The sequence below is a fragment of the Onthophagus taurus genome, chromosome 6 (assembly GCF_036711975.1).
Source record: "Onthophagus taurus isolate NC chromosome 6, IU_Otau_3.0, whole genome shotgun sequence".
Taxonomy (NCBI): domain Eukaryota; kingdom Metazoa; phylum Arthropoda; class Insecta; order Coleoptera; family Scarabaeidae; genus Onthophagus; species Onthophagus taurus.
Window position 1 is genome coordinate 18,540,506 of NC_091971.1, and position 16,491 is coordinate 18,556,996.

The 16,491-nt window shown below is 34.7% G+C and overlaps 1 protein-coding gene and 1 non-coding gene across 3 annotated transcripts; both read left to right on the plus strand.

Annotated features, from left to right (window-relative positions):
- The first annotated feature begins 35 nt into the window (after positions 1-35).
- LOC111417013 (U1 spliceosomal RNA) lies at positions 36-198 on the plus strand. The gene has a single exon (XR_002706637.2). It is a non-coding gene; the product is annotated as a U1 spliceosomal RNA (small nuclear RNA).
- A 10,853-nt stretch (positions 199-11,051) lies between these two features.
- On the plus strand, positions 11,052-12,960 carry LOC111416922 (nuclear apoptosis-inducing factor 1-like). Of its 2 annotated transcripts, none has more exons than XM_023049057.2 (5): positions 11,052-11,469; positions 11,927-12,188; positions 12,252-12,347; positions 12,407-12,463; positions 12,525-12,960. In XM_023049057.2, exons 1-5 carry the CDS (start codon positions 11,338-11,340, stop codon positions 12,863-12,865), a joined length of 888 nt encoding a protein of 295 aa, XP_022904825.2. In that variant the 5' UTR covers positions 11,052-11,337; the 3' UTR covers positions 12,866-12,960. The 2 variants fall into 2 exon arrangements, with proteins under 2 accessions (XP_022904825.2, XP_022904817.2); XM_023049049.2 differs by having other exon boundaries at positions 11,053-11,469; positions 12,519-12,960.
- The last annotated feature ends 3,531 nt before the right edge of the window (positions 12,961-16,491 follow it).

Genomic DNA, 16,491 nt, shown 5'->3' on the forward strand with positions numbered 1-16,491 from the left:
CTGGTATGAAAGGTCATTGCATCGCTTCGAAAAGCATACTTACCTGGCGTAGGGGCTACCGTGATCAATAAGGCGGTTCCCCCAGGACGAGGCCCTTCCATTGCACATCGGTCGGGCTGACCCCTGCGATTACCCCTAATGCGGGTAACTCGGGCGCGTAATTTTTGGTAGTCGGGTCTGCGTACGCGCTAACCCGGATAATATTAATCAAAACACAAGCAATTGTTTAGTACTATTTAGGTCCACTACTAGCATCTTTTAGTTAAATTTATCTTATACAGGTGTTTCGGTGACTCGGGGAACAAATTTAACCACATATACTAGAGTGAAAATGACGACGTTCATGTAAATAGTTATTTATGTACCAAGTCAGCAAAGTGATTCTTTATCGAACGAGTCTGTGATTACGAGACGAGCGAGCGAAGCGAGCGAGGCGAGTAACAGGCGAGTTCGATAAAGACACTTTGCTAGCGTGGTGCATACAACATTTTATCGCCAACCGCAAAATTTGAAAATATGAAGATTTTGTAAATTATCCGTCACTAAACATATTTATGACAAACGATTTGTTTTATTCATATACTTTCGTATAGTTCCGTAAAACGTAACAGGTTGATAGCGTAAGGGTGGAGCAACGCATAACCAAAGCCTAGGTACCGAGCTCAAATCCGACCGATCCAATATATTTTTTTTTTTATTTAGTTTTAATTTCACCAACCATCATTTTAAAAATTGAGATATTTTAACTAAACAATTTTATTACAAGAAAATTTATAATACAAATGACATAAAACGCATTTACTATTTATTGTTCGTAATATTGAAAGTGAAGGAACAATTGGATGGTTTATAAAATGAAATTCCGGAAGACGCAGTTTTAATGGAAAACTTTTCAGAATTGTTATCTATATTAACAAAATCTTCTGTGCAATTTTCGCTGATACCAGTTTGCGAATGATTACCTATTTTAGACAAATTTTTAGTAGCATTGATTGGTATGTTGTCAGTTTGACCTAAAATCGTATTTGCGATTTTAGTTTTATTGAGTACCGATTCTTCAACATACGATTCTGCGATTGTGTCGCTTTTCCATCCCCCGTGGCGCTTTAAATTTTCCTTACTTCCTCCCGCGTTTGCAAAGAGGGTGGCAGAACTTCTACGGAAGCAGTGCCCAGTGTATAACAACGGTTGCGGCAAACCTAAATATTTAGCAACTTGGCTAGGAATACCACCAAATGTATGGATGCCAACTGGCTGCACTGAGCACCGCTCATTTCTATAACTTATAAACAATCTATCGTGAGTCGTCTTTTTAGGTCGCAGTGACAAATATTTATTAAATAATTCTATAATTTTAACTTTCCCTTCGAATTCTGATGTAATCACAAACATTCGTGGTTTGTTCGTTTTTGTTTTTCTTATATGTACTATCAGAATTGTTTGCTTATGTTCAATGTCTGTTACTTTCAAATTTAAAAGTTCTTCACTTCGTAATGCTCCGGATATACCAAACACAACGCAAATCTAAAATAGACAATTGTTACAATCATATCTAATTGATTTTGACAACTTAATAAATTACCTTCATCATCAAGTAGACGTTATCAGGGGCATCAAGTAAAAATGTCAGAATTTCTTCTTGTGACAAAATTTTTGATTTTTTTGGCATATAATTTTTACCTTTTTGCTTTAAAAAAGCCGTAAGCTTTTTATAGTGACTAATATCAACGTTGTTATTTGCCGAAAGGGTTGCCTTTATCATCGAATAATACGACCACAGAGTCGACGGCGAATATTGTTTCGACATATCAGCAAAATATGCAAGCAAAACATTCTCACTATGTTTTATAATTTTATTTCTTTTACACCATTCCATATATATATCGTATTGGCGATTATATTTTTCCACTGATTTCTGTGGTAATAATTCCATTGATGTCTCCAACGATTTCTTTCGTACTTCAGGTGGAGTACAATCAATATCTTCATCCATGATTATGATATAGTTTCTGGTTGTTATTTTTAACTGATATATAATCGTAAACAATGTTTTAAATTTTATGACGCTTTACTAATTTTAAGAAAGTAGAATTGTTTGTATTGTCACAGATATTGTTATATTGTCATAGTAACATCCATAATACTTTGTTTTATTAATATACCTCGGTAAAGATTAACTAAATATTGGAGGTTGGTGGTACAGAGGAAGCGACATTGCGCTTTCATGTAGAAGGTACCGGGTTCAAATCCAGCTCTGTCTTACGGCATTTTTTTCAATTTGACAGCATTTAGCGGCAGGTAAAGTACTTTACCTGCCGCATATGCGGCAGGTAAAGTAAAACAAATGAATTAAATGCACACTTTACTGGACAGTAGCACAAAGTGTCATTTTACTGCCGCAAATGGATAGCATAAAGTATTGTTTTGCTGCCGGTGGGCGATAAAAAAAATTACCGTATTTTCTCGGATCTTATCCGCACTCGAATCTAATCCGCACCCCGATTTTAAAAATGCATAATGGTAAAAAAATTTAGTGTGCGAATGTAATCCGCATCTTTCTCTGAGCAATTCGACAACAACAAAATGATGCGATGCTTGTTGTTAACCATAAATATATAATAATAATAATATATTTATGCATAGTATACATATATACATAAAATTATTATAAATTAAGCGGAGTTCAGGTGCAGCCGTAACAGCACCTGCTCTTCCACTCAAACCTAATAAAACTAATTCTAAATATACAAGAAAGAAAAAGAAAAGAAAAAGACCCGATGGTGAAATCCTAATTAATTACTAAGCGTAAACTGCCCGATCCCTGTCGCCCTACAAGTATGCGCCTGTTTTTCATGTTGAGCCAACTCAAATCCTTTAATTTGTGCGAAACATGCTGACGTCCCCGTAACCCAAATATCAAGCGCAAGCAAGAATTTTGAATTTTCTGAATTTTTTCGTATTACTATACGAAATACACTGATCATACAATGTATCAAAATCATTAAAATGCGCTAACACAAAGGCCTCGCACAAAAGCACCCTGGTTCTACGATTGAGGAACAACCGACCGCCATAAATCAGCTTAAGAGCAGCATACGCGAAAGCAGTGCACTTATTGATGTGTTTATTAAAGTTTAAATTTTCGTCCAATAAGACACCCAAGTTTTTCACACAATCGTTAAGCGGCAATACTTGATTGTTGACAACTATCTTGACCCGATCTCGAACAGAATTATCACTTATCACCTTTCTTAGCCCAAATAAAATCAGCTCTGTTTTAGCAGCTTTAAGACAAAGGCAGTGACGCCTATCATCGACATCCGATGGCAGAAAAGATATATATAACTGGGTGTCATCCGCGTAGAAATGATGATTACAACTTTTTATGTATCTGTTAAAATGCGATGTGTAAAGTGAGTATAGCAGTGGACCCAAAATTGAATCCCGAGGAACACCGGACGTTGTCGAAAGAAACGATGAAACGCGACCATTCACCTTCACGCACTGCATTCTGCCCGTCAAGTAACTGTGCAAGAACCCCGATGCAAGATCATCAAACCCAATGTGGCGAAGCATGGCATACATCATGTCATGATTGATAGTATCAAAAGCCTTTGAATAATCTAAGAGACACATCAAAGTCAATTTTCCTTGGTCTGTGCTTCGTATGACATCGTCCACAATATTCGATAGAGCTGTATTACAGCCATAATGCTTTCTAAAACCTGACTGTGTAGGCGATAAAAGGTTGTATTCCGTAACATAGTCCTTTAATTGTAATTCGATTACTCTTTCTGTAATTTTAATACTAGCAAAGGTTGGACAAACTACAATTTCCCAAAAGCTCCTAATGATTTTCAAAAAAATTTTAATTTATCTCAAACTGTGAATGCCGACGAAATGGCAGTATATCTGGATATGCCTCCCAATTTCCTTAGAAACGAGTGGTTGTAAAAAATTGTGCATAACATTAGTATGCTAGCAGTAACAAGTGATAGGGAAAAATTGCTGTCATTATTAATATTGAGAAAAAAACCATTCTGAAATCCGAAAGACTTCCCGAATGACGTCTTAGTTAGGGCACAATAAAAGGATGAATAATGGAAAAGCTGATGATGGAATGGTTAAGACAAGTATGGAGTCGTAGACCAGGAACACACATGGAAAACGATCCCTGAAAACAATATTATAACATCATTTAAGAAGTTTTGTATAACCACTGCTTTGGACAGATCCGAAGGGCAGAAAATGATACATAAAAATGTAAATATCGTTCTAAAACCCTTAATAGCGTTATTGTTATAATGCGATTTTATTTTACTATTTTCCAAATCGCAACTATACGACTGCGAATCTAATCCGCACTCGATTGTAATCCGCATTTGATTTTAGAGCATATAAAATTTGTAAAAAGGGTGCGGATTAGATTCGAGAAAATACGGTAGTAAAATTTCTTCAAATTTCAAAGATACAGGCCATCAAAGTTAGAAAATTTTAACACATTTTTCCAAATATCTTAAACACTATTTACAGTAGAACGCTGAAATTTGGTACAGTATAATTCAATGTAATGTAAAATCGTTAGGCAATTTATGATTTGGATCGGTCAGCGGGAACAATGCTATACAGGTGTTCCTAAAGTTTGTTTGCTCAGAACTTTTTCATTCTATCATAAGCCTACATTTATTTTTGCAGTTTCTAATAGTAAATTTAGTTTAGAAACTTTTATTACTCTTAGATAATATTGATAAAAATCACCGTTTTCGTGTTAAATGTAAAAATGTTGGGTTCCGATTTCAATAATAACACTAAAAAAAAAAGAAATCTAACTTTTTGAACATTTCCTGTAGTATTTTTTTTACTTGTCTTGTTATTTTGTGTACTTTTTTTATTATTGCTGTTAGTGTTGTGGTTTTTTTGTTTATTTTTTGTTGATTTTTAATTGATTGTTTTTGGATTCTTTTATTAAACCAACTAAAACAAATTAAAAATGTGATTTAGGTAAATCTACACTTGGACATGTTGCATACATAATAGTTATGACAGCTCAGTTCGATTTTCACTTATCATTGCCAATTCAGATTATTATTTTTTTTTTTTTTAGTGTTATTGAATTCGGAGCCTAACATTTTTGCATTTAATACGAAAACGGTGGTTTCTATCAATATTCTCTAAGAGTGATAAATGTTTCTAAACTAAAATTGCCCTTAGAAACTGCAAAAATTCATGTAGTGTTATGATAGAATAAAAAAGTTCTGAGCAAACAAACTTTAGGAACAGCCTGTATAGCATTGTTCCCGCGTACCGATCCAGCTCAAAAATTGCCTAATGATTTTACGTGATATTAGTTTACACTGTACCAAATTTCAACGCTTTACCATAAATAGTGTTTAAGATATTTAGAAAAATGTGTTAAAATTTCCTAACTTTGATGGCCTGTATCTTTGCAATTTGAGGACTTTTACTAATTTTTTTTTTACATGAATCGTCATCATTTTCACTCTAGTACATGTGGTTACATTTGTTCCCCGAGTCACCGAAACACCTGTAGATAAACCCATCTACTAGCCAATCAGAGCGCGTGAAATAACCGTATCCATAGTAATAATCCCATAGATAGCTTAACCAGAAGATGGTAGTAACGAGCCTACTATCTTTGTTTCTATCCATCTTTTTGATGGGTCGGTTTATTTCCATTTTTCGACTTTACCTGTTTATACAGTTGCTCACAAAATTGAGTATACATGCGAATGGCCAATATACAGGTGGTTCAGATTTTAATCGAGAACTTTGCTAAGGGCCGGTTGTACCAACTCCCGATAAATTTATCTGATAGATAAATTGGCGCACTTAGCCACTGAGAGCGCTTAAAACCGCTGTATCCATGGTAATTATCCGTTAGATAGTTTATCGGGAGGTGGTACAACCGGCCCTAAGACGTAGTACCTGCCCAAGGACTAGATCTACTGTCATTGGTACTTGCCAAAATAACACAAGTTTTAATATATATATATGTTACAGTCAAAGTAATGAATCCAGATATTATATATAATATATACTATCCAGCCATTATTAAATTCAACTGACATGAATTATTAACTTGAATTATGTAACTACAATAATAATATTTAAAAACAACTGAGTCATAATTATTATTTATTCTTACAAGTAAGGCTCTTGTGACATTTTGAGTTACACATGAGGCTTGACTTTTTACATTTACACCTATTAGAAACGCATTCTCCAGTACAGTTACAATGCTGAAATCCTTAGCCGCCAAGATGTGACTCTTTTTTTGCACATTCTCTGATGTTAACTTCGTGTTGGGGAACGATATCAATTGTAATAAACGTTTCTTTGCAGACAGTGAAGTGATTTCTTGCGTAAAGTTGATTTAGAATCCCATGCTTAGTTCCTAATTTATACATTCCTTCTGTCTCCTGAGAAATTATAACAGCCATAATGTTTCTATTATCGGCTTTGGCGCGATCTACATCAGGAATTTTTACCACTACATTATCACCCGTACTAGCAGCAGGATATTTTACCGAAGATAGAGCTAACATTTTATCTGCTTGCTTCTTCAGTGATTGTCCAACTAATTTTCTGATGTCTCTAATATCTTGTTTCTTTTTATCCAGAGCAATTACTAATTCTTCATCACTTTGCGTTATATTTGAGAGACCTGTAGTATTTTCTTGGTTGTCGGTCTCCTTATAGGTTTTCCTGTTAGCTTATCTACAATTTCATTTTGCAAATCAGCGTTTGAAATTATAGTGTCGCTTTCGATTTCTTCCTCTTCATTAATCACAGGGTCGGTAATATTGGGCTCGGCTTCCCTCTCCTCGTGCAACTGGTTTTCGTCTTCATTTAATATAGATTCTAGCTCTTCTTCTGTTGATAGTTCAACTAGCACCTCTTTAGGAAGACTATTTAATCCGACTTTAGCTTTACAGCCAAACATTGCTTCGTAAGGGCTACGATTAACATGTCAGTTGGATTGTATTTATTACTTTGGCTAACTTTGAACAGCTGTTATGAATAATGTCCGGATAAAGTGATTAATTTATCACATTGTCTAGACAATTTCGTTATTATATATAATGACCAGTCATTATGTATAATAGCAATTTAATCACAATGACTGTAACATATACATGTAGTCGCAACTCTGTTGTTTTCGAGCTATGAGTCGTCAAAGTTGAGCCAAAAATTTACATTTTATTTTGGTTATAAGTAAACCAGAGACAAGGAAGGATAGAGATGGCCAACTCTACTTTATTAAATTGTAGCTAAAGTCCCTAGATTTACAAAGTACCGCGGTTTGACGCCATTTTGGCTCGAAAGTCAAGCGGGAAATTTAAAACTACAAACCAAAACATTACGCCAAATTTCCTTTCTTTTTTCTCGTGGTACTCTGAAGAGTCGACAGTCCTTCTTACTACCATTTTTGCAACTCCAAAGGCGGCAATATTTTTGTAAATAAGTGGTGAGATGCAGTGACAAGCTGTCAAACCGCCATTTTGGCTCGAAAAAAGACGTCATGAACCGCGGTACTTTGTAAATCTAGGGACTTTAATTGTACCTTGCGTACAGCGCCATCCGATGTCATCGCAGAGTACTAATCATAGATTAAAACCAACTTCGACTAGGATAATGGTGTAAAACTGGGCTAACCAACGATCTGGCAACATTGTTCGCTACGCATCGAAGCGAAGCGAGCGACGTTGCCAGATCGTTGGGGCTAACTTTAACCACCAAATTTAAAAATAACACAATTAATATTGCTTTGAAAAAAGGAAATAAATATATTTTAAATGAAAGATGTAATTTCAACATAATAATTTATTATTCACAAAACTAATAAATTTTAGTAACATAAATAGAATATAAGTACGAAGGCTTTCACGGCCGGTGTAATTAAACTATAACTAATAGTAGGCACTATCGAAGACGACTCGAAATCACTTCGAAAGTTTCCAGCTAGTGTTAGTTCTAGTGATAGTTCTAGTTTTAGTTCAATAAATAGAATAATGTTACATTTTGTTTACCCTAACAATTTTTGTAGCGTCTTCCTGGATGGTAATGAAAAGAAGTTTGATAAGATCCTTTACCACTTTGTTTGTAAATGGAAAGAGCCAGCACTTCTTTTTTCTGATTTCGGGACTGGCTGCTAAAGAAATTTCTAGTTTCTTTATTCAAATATTTGAGGTTCACCAATACCTGAGGATTTTTCCTCAATTGTATTAGCTTTTGCCTTATTATTCTGGCATTTTTCTTAGCGCGACACAACGCTTTTTTTACTCCAGTTAGGTTGCAATTGCTGCAGTTCTTTGTAAAAGGTAATTTCCTCCGTTTCTTATCTACAAAAATTAAATATAATTTTAAATAAGAATGATAATTCAGTTTTTATGATATTTACCAATTATTTCTTTTTCATCACTTAGGTAAAGCCGTTTCCTATTCATTTCTAATCAAATGACAGAATTTTGCTCACTAAATGAGATTGTTGAAACCTTGTTGTTTACTACATCCAGGATAGACCTGCATACATTACATTGCATTGACTATATATCGGGTAGGCGAACCAACCAACCTTGCACCGCGACCCTAAAGATCTATTGTACCCCGATACATATCGTTATCAAATTTCACCGTGCAGTCCAATGCTCTTAACGAACATTAATACCTTGCTCGGCGAAAGGTCATTCAGATCCCTTGAGGAGATAAATTGCGACCCAAAAATCGAGAATTTGATACGGTTAACGGCAGGGCAGTGGCATAAAACATGCTCAACCGTCTCTGCTTCCTCCGCACATAGTCGGCATTCAACATCGTCGGCTAAACCCAACAAGTTGAGGTGTGCTTTTAATCGGCAGTGCCCAGTAAAAACACCCATTAGAACTTTTATGCTACTACGGGCAAGTCATAAAATATTCCCGGGTTTGACAGTGGCGTTGTTAATAAACACCTTAGCATGTCTCATTCCAGGAGAATTGGTCCACAGTAGGCGAAGTCTCTCTTCAGCCCACAGTCCAATCCTATATTTGGCCATCGGAAATGATACACCAACTGCTGGTTCTGGCCTCCCAAACGCTTCAGCGCTGCCATCTCGTGCTAGCTTATCTGCCGCTTCATTGCCAGCAACCCCAGAGTGACCCGGGACCCAGATCAGAAAGACTCTGTTATCACAACTCAGTGTGTTTAATGTTCTCTTACAATCATTAACCAGAGCCGACACCGTTTTCACGGCTTGCAGCTCCTGGAGAACGGCTTGACTGTCTGAGAAAATTCGTACTGTCATGTTCTTCACCCCTCTTTCAAGAAGGATTTTAGCACCCATGTCAATAGCAAAAACTTCCGCCTGGAATACAGTACAGTACGTACCCAGGCTGTAAGCTTGCTTAATTCGAGGTATCTGGCAGTATACTCCTGCTCCTACCCCTTCAGGCGTTTTTGATCCATCTGTGTACAAGCAAATGTCTGCCTGAACCAGAGAATTTTCATTTTCGATCCAGGACTGCCGCACAGGCAGAACAATCTGGTATCGAGCATTAATGACTGATAGTGATACCATAGACTTGCATAACAGTTGAACTAGTTGTTACACCAGGAAGTGTGTTGGGGCATAAATATGTCGCGGTATAAATATACAGGGTGTCTCGTTAAGGGTACAGAGCGGCTGTATCTCCACAATGGTAAGGCTTGGATAAAGTATGAGGGAAGGTTCTAGGTAATAACATTTTTGTGCTCTCTTATTTGTTTACTAAGGTAACTTGATCCGATTAAGATATACGAATTTTTAACATTTTCTATCCTGTATACATGATCTATCGATAAAAAGAATTTATTTAAAAGCTATTGAGTGTTGGCTAGCAAAACAGCGTTTCACCCCACTGTGCAGCGGTTGAAACGCCACAAACATCAATTACACAAGTTGCTGAAATAAACCAAGTTAGCGCATCTACAGTAAGAAGGATTTTGAAACAAATTTGTAGCATACAAGCCAAAGTTTGTCAATACCTTGTACTTATAAGACATGTACTATTCTCTGATGATTCACAAAACTGTCGTTGTTGGGCTGATGACAATTGACTTTTGTCATAAAAGCAAGAAATCAATATCATTTTAAAACAAATGTTTGGTGTGGGATTTTTCTCAACTCCCAAAGATATATAATTTTAATATTTCAACTGTATTATTTACACATTTTTGTTTATTATTTTGTTTGTATTAATCTATTTTTGTTGATTACATGTTCCAAAGTTTACAGTAAAAAGATCTTTGTTTTCGTACTTAATTTTGTTTTAATTTTTTGTTTAAAAAAAAGAAAAATTAATGCTAATTAAAAATAATTGTTGCTACACATCTACCTATTTTAATAGCTTTTATAATTCGTCAATTTTAGTAAAATGAACAAATAAGAACACAAAGAATACAATCAATATCTGACACATTTCGTATGATTTTGATAAATTAATAACTGTAATAGATAGGTGTACGGTCTCCTGTTAATAAGGTGTAGAGAATTACATTCTGTATTTAACAGCCTAATAACATATGCGCGTTACATTTAAAATTTAGGTTTTTTTTGCAATTGAATAACGTAAATTGGTAACTCAACTTTTGACCACCCCCTATAAGATACACTGGTACAGCTAATTACGTTTTATTTGTGATTGCTTTTATAATGGTAGAAAAAGGAGCAAATAAGAACAACAACTGCTAAAAAATACTTAACATCAAAATAACTTGAAAACGAAAAACTCTAGGTACCATTATCTTTTATCAAAGTCAACTTTTTTTTTCGTATTGCTGACTTTTTGGCGGACACTGATTATAACTTATCTGTATAGAAATAACAAGAATATTAACAATAATAAAATTTATGGTAACTAATAAATGAAACGAGTTACTAACAAATTGTACTTAAATATCCAAAAATAAAAAATAGACACTAAACCTCTTTCAAAAATCAAAACCAGAGAATAATTTAAACACGCAGTAAACATAAACGAATACGTTATTCCGGCAAAATGGCGGACCACTATGCCCAACAATCTAACGAGAGAAGCGACGCGAACAATGTTGCCAGATCGTTGACTATGCCACAGAACTGCAATACTTCCCGACACCGTTATCTGGTCGATAACGATAAGTTAGTTTGTACTGTAAGGTAGGGATATTTTTGTCGGTGAGATTATCGTAGCATAATTTATCGGGTACTCGCGGTGCCGATAAGACATTTATCTGCCAGATATATGTAGTTATCAAGGTTTTTATATAAAAACCTTATTACTGCAGTGTCGTGAAAAGTTGTTTTTATTTTAAAAAAACATGGATAGAAAAAGAAGTAAACGTTCTACAAATTATACAAAGGAGGAGTGTTGGCGATTAATACAATTAGTCGAAAAACTAGCCAATGTTATTGAAAATAAAAAAACAGACGGAGTAACTTGGAGAGAGAAGGTGAGCTTTATTAACCAATACACAGTGTGTTAATTAATTATCGCACCCGACATCATCATCGAAAATATGCAACCAATATCACAGATTGGTATTGCAACACGACAAATGTTCCTAAAAACTTTTAAATATAAAAATGTCTAACTTACTGTCGTTTTATTTAAAATGATTGTTAGTGTACCCATAGATTAAAATTAATGTTGAAAGTAGTGGTTATTTTAATTTGTTTATTGACTTACCGCTTAAAGCAACGATAGTTCTAAAAAGAACTGTTTCGAAAAATATAAAGGCAGCAAAAAACGGTTAAAGAACAAAGGAAATACGGAAACTCAACATCTGGTATTGAGATATGCAGCCAATATTACACAGGTCACGTGGGTTACGATAATTAATTAAGACAGTATACTATTAATACTAAGTAACTTACTTGGTAATTAATTAACACATATCTTGTATTTAGAAAAGGGCATGGCAAAAAATTTGTCAGACTTTTAATTCGACTGGTAAAACAAACCGTACATCGCAACAACTGCGTAGCAAGTATGAAACGTTAAAAAAAGAAGTCCGTCAAGCTGTTGCTAAACATCGAGCTGATGTGTCGAGTACCGGTGGAGGTCCATGTAAAGTAAAGTTGAGCCCATTGCATGAAAGAGTTCAAAGTTTGATACAACCAAGCGGCGATGGAACACCATCACAATTTGACAGTGAATTTGATTGTTTAGGTTAATTATTTTACCAATTTAACTCTTTGTTATGTTTATGAGAAATGCATTCTTTTACTTCAGATATCAAAGTTGAACCACAGCACTTGATAACTTTCGTAGATGACGAATTAAAGGGTGATGAAGCTCCTTTAAGTCCTAACATACCTGTTGCAATAGGTATTTTTATTTGAGACATTACTATAGAGCTTACATAACGTTATAATCATTTCTTTTAGATGCAGAACAAATTGAAGTTACGAATACATCAATTTATGAAAGCAACAATACGGAAGGTAATTTTTAAATTTTTTTGCATATTGCTTGTTTATAAATAATAATTGGTCCTAGTTACAGATGCAGATGACATTGTTGAAGAAGATAATAATAGGAGTCATTACTCTCCTGTCCAATTAAGAAAAGCCAAATATCTGGCTTTGCAGACCAGAAAAAGGAACAGAGCTAGTAAAAATATAAATCTTTCTGCAGCTGGGCGAGAAATGCAACCTTGGTTAGACGCTAAAGCTGATCTAACAAATTTAAAAATCAAATTGCTACAAGAAGAATTCGATGCCAAACAACAAAGGGAAAAAGAGCTGCATGAACAACAATGTCAAATTAACAAACAACTGATAGAAATAAATAACCTGACTATTAAAAAAACTTTACTAGAAATAGAAAAGATTTTAGATGGTTAAAGTAAATTATTTCAATAATTAAGAATCATTCGTTTAAAATTATTTAAGTTTATCATTAATTTGTTCTGCTTATTGAAATAAATAATTTTTATTAATTTTATTTTTGGTAAAACATCTATGCAACACTAACAGCTCATTGATAACACTCTTGAAAAATATTTAAGAAACTCAGAACGTGGTCTGTAGTTATCATTGTCTGCCTGTGTTATTGCCACCATTAGCATATCCATCTGACTACTTTCACGCATTTGTGGATTTAATGGTGGCTCATCTTCTCCATTTAATATAGCTAAGTTATGTTCCCTTCCTTAATTTAATTTAATGCCTAACGACTATATGAGATACACTATATCTTGTATACATAAACTGGCATCGCAAATTGTTTGGACATTAAAGGAATAATATCCTTTTCTGTTTCGAAAATTTTCCTCGTGATCACCACCTAAAAATACATAGTATTTACTGACACATTAAAAGCCAATAACAATAATTCATACCTGGTGACTGAATCTTAATATGCGTGCAATCAATTGTTCCAATAACCTTAGGAAATCTTGGTGTTGCATAAAATTCCTCACATCTATTTATACTAGCTACTTCCTGCGGATCTTGCAGAAAGTAAATAAACTCGTTTCTTAGGCTGGCTTTCTGACAGCAATTTCCAGTAGCAAAATAGCGAAATGTCAGTAACAACTGATTCATAGACTACATTTCTATAATACACAAAAATTATACTACTGGTACTTGGTATTGAATCCAGTCATAGATTTTACCAATTTCTACTTTCCACAATACATCCTAATTTTAAAACTATTTAAAAAAAATCCGTTTCGTCCGACTGACCCATGTGGTTAAGTCGTTCTCTAATTTATTTTCCTTTTTTCTACTTAAAAACACAATAACTATAAATTCGTTTTCAGATTCGCTGCGCAGAAGACGACCTACAACGACAACTCTACCACTTCTTTCACGCCGCAATCTTAATATGGCTATCTCCGTTGATAAAACCAAGTCCATGACTACTGCAGAATATCCGATCAGATATAAACTCGTAATCGATGACAAGTTAATAGAACAAGTCATGTAATTTAACTATTTAAGCGTACACATATCTAGCGGTCATAATCCAGTGAAAAACTTCAATAATCAAATTAATAAAGCATCCTCAATATCCCTGGTCTCTGGTGTACCGGAGGGAGGTATTCTGAGTCCTATTCTATACAATACATATACATCTACAATGTCAGAACGCTTAAAATATTGTAATTTTCACTCGTACACTGATGATACCCAGATCTATTACTCGTTTCTACCTTCAGATCTCCAACGCGCAATGGGTATTATAAACAACGATATATCAAATATTTTACAATTCTCAAGAGATCACTCCCTAGTAGGGATTGATGTGTAGGGGTCCCTGCACATTAATAGCGCTAAAACTACAGTTACTGTCTTTGGCACGGATCATGCGCGCTCACTTTTAGGCCCATTAACCTAAGTTATAGATGGACAAGAAATTGAGGTACAAAATACGGTGAAAAGTCTGGGTGTAATAATGAGCGGTCAGCTATCTTTTACAAAGCATATCTATCTCACCGTACAGAGGGCCTTCGCAGCATTAAAGGTAATTTTTAATAACAGGTTTTCACTAAATCAAAATACAACAAAAACTACTATGCGACCTACTAGTGCTGTCTAGATTTAACTATTGCGACACTATGGCGCTTTTGGATGTGGGTAGAATACAGAGAATGCAAAAATCGTGTCTGAGATTGATATATGGTATTTGTAGCCGTCAATCTATATCGTGCAAATTAATACAAGCGAAGTGGGTAAACATGGAGAACGACATTTATTGCATTGTTTAAGTATGTATCACAAAATTATCACCAATTAGTCACCACCATATCAATCTCAGACATAGACGCTTGCTTGAAATACCTGCACACCGGATAGAGTTTTTTAAACGATGCTTCTCATATCAGATAGTCTTGAAATACAATTCGCTACCAAATGAGTTTAAAATATGCGCGTCCAAACAATTTAAAATCAAACACAAACGATACCTCTGTGCTTTCTCTGACTTTCGTACCTGACGCCTGTCGCAATTTCAAGCTCTGTGGCTGTTTCAGTGAATTATTCAATGTTCCAGTGAACATTGAAGTTGTTTCTCTGTTTTTTCTGCTTCGTTTGATGATGGGCCTACATTTCATATAATATTGCGTTTTTGTTTTTTTTTTATGTTAGGGATAATTTAATTTACCGTTGTTCTTTTGTTGTATCTAGTTTATTTTGATTTCATTTGATCAATTATGCTTTATTTAATGTAATGTAAAGGTTATGTTTGAAAAGCGTTTCGTCGCAATTTTGCGTCAGACGAAACATCGCCAATTTTCAGTTCTATGTATATTGTTTTGGTTTTTTACTGTTTTGTTTGTATATATATATATACTTTTTTGGAAATAGAAATAAAGTTTATTATTATTATTATTATCAGGATGCTTAAGAGACACAATCTGGTCGAACTCGTACATGCGAATAGACAGCAAAATTCGGATATACAAAACGTGTATAAGACCGAAGCATGCTACGAGTGGCTGAGATAAAGACACTAAGATCAGTTGCAGGGAAACGAGAATGGACAGAGTGAAAACTTCGGATATTAGAGATCAATGCAACGTTCTAGACATAGTGAGATGGGGAAGACAGCGGAAAAGACAATAGTATAATCACGATTCAACGACCTCAGAATTAACAGATCGACAGATCTCCAATAAGAAGAAAACCCGCTGCAACTACTAGTACTGTACAAATTATACATTTTTTCAATATTTATCAAGATGCTATCACAGTTTACATAATTTCAAAGAAACACGTTAGTGTTACCAACGTACAGTACAAATTACTGGATATGTGGAAAAAGTGCCAGCAACCTACTTTTATTTCGCCAACCAGGGAACTCCACAATTAACATCAAGTAGACTGGAAATATTAAGGCGGCCATAACAAGTGGCAGATGTTTTAGTATCCATATCAGTCAAAATTACCCTTACTTACAAATTCATCATTGAAAAAAAGTGATATGTTTTTCGTTTGCGGAGAAATAGCCAGAGCTATCAATGTTGGCCGAAATATATACAAAGAAAGATTTCCCGTGCATCATTTTATCGTATTGTGAAACAATTAGCCAAGACTGGAGACCTTCAACTGAGAAAAATTCGAGTCAAAAAAACGAGAACGGTTTATGATAAGTGATAATACAATCAATACTTAAATTGCTGCTAGTAATCCACATATTTCTTCTCGCGTTAATTCTAGAGGTTGTTGCTTCTTGACATTAATTGTAGTGTTCCCTGGTTGCACTTTGAATTTTTATTATGCATAAATTATCATTAAATAACAAAAAGTTTCAAATAAAAGTTAAAAAAGAGAAGGCTTCGTCGTTGCCTTATTATAAAAGGATAACCAAAAGTTGCCAAAAATTAATAATTTCGCTGCATTTTGCATCAGCAAAATCCACCATTAAACAAGACACTCTGCATAGATATTACGATTGTCAACTATATTCTCGTAAATGCGACGCATTGCATCGTAAATTTCGGCAGATGCTAACTTTAGACAAGGAA

What these genes read in the sequence shown, in the direction of transcription:
- LOC111416922 (XM_023049049.2), top strand. Translation starts at nt 11,338, where the DNA reads ATGGATAGAAAAAGAAGTAAACGTTCTACAAATTATACAAAGGAGGAG. An exon ending in CAGTGAATTTGATTGTTTAG is followed by an intron (nt 12,189 to 12,251) that starts GTTAATTATTTT and finishes CTTTTACTTCAG; the next exon opens with ATATCAAAGTTGAACCACAG. An exon ending in TGAAAGCAACAATACGGAAG is followed by an intron (nt 12,464 to 12,518) that starts GTAATTTTTAAA and finishes AATTGGTCCTAG; the next exon opens with TTACAGATGCAGATGACATT.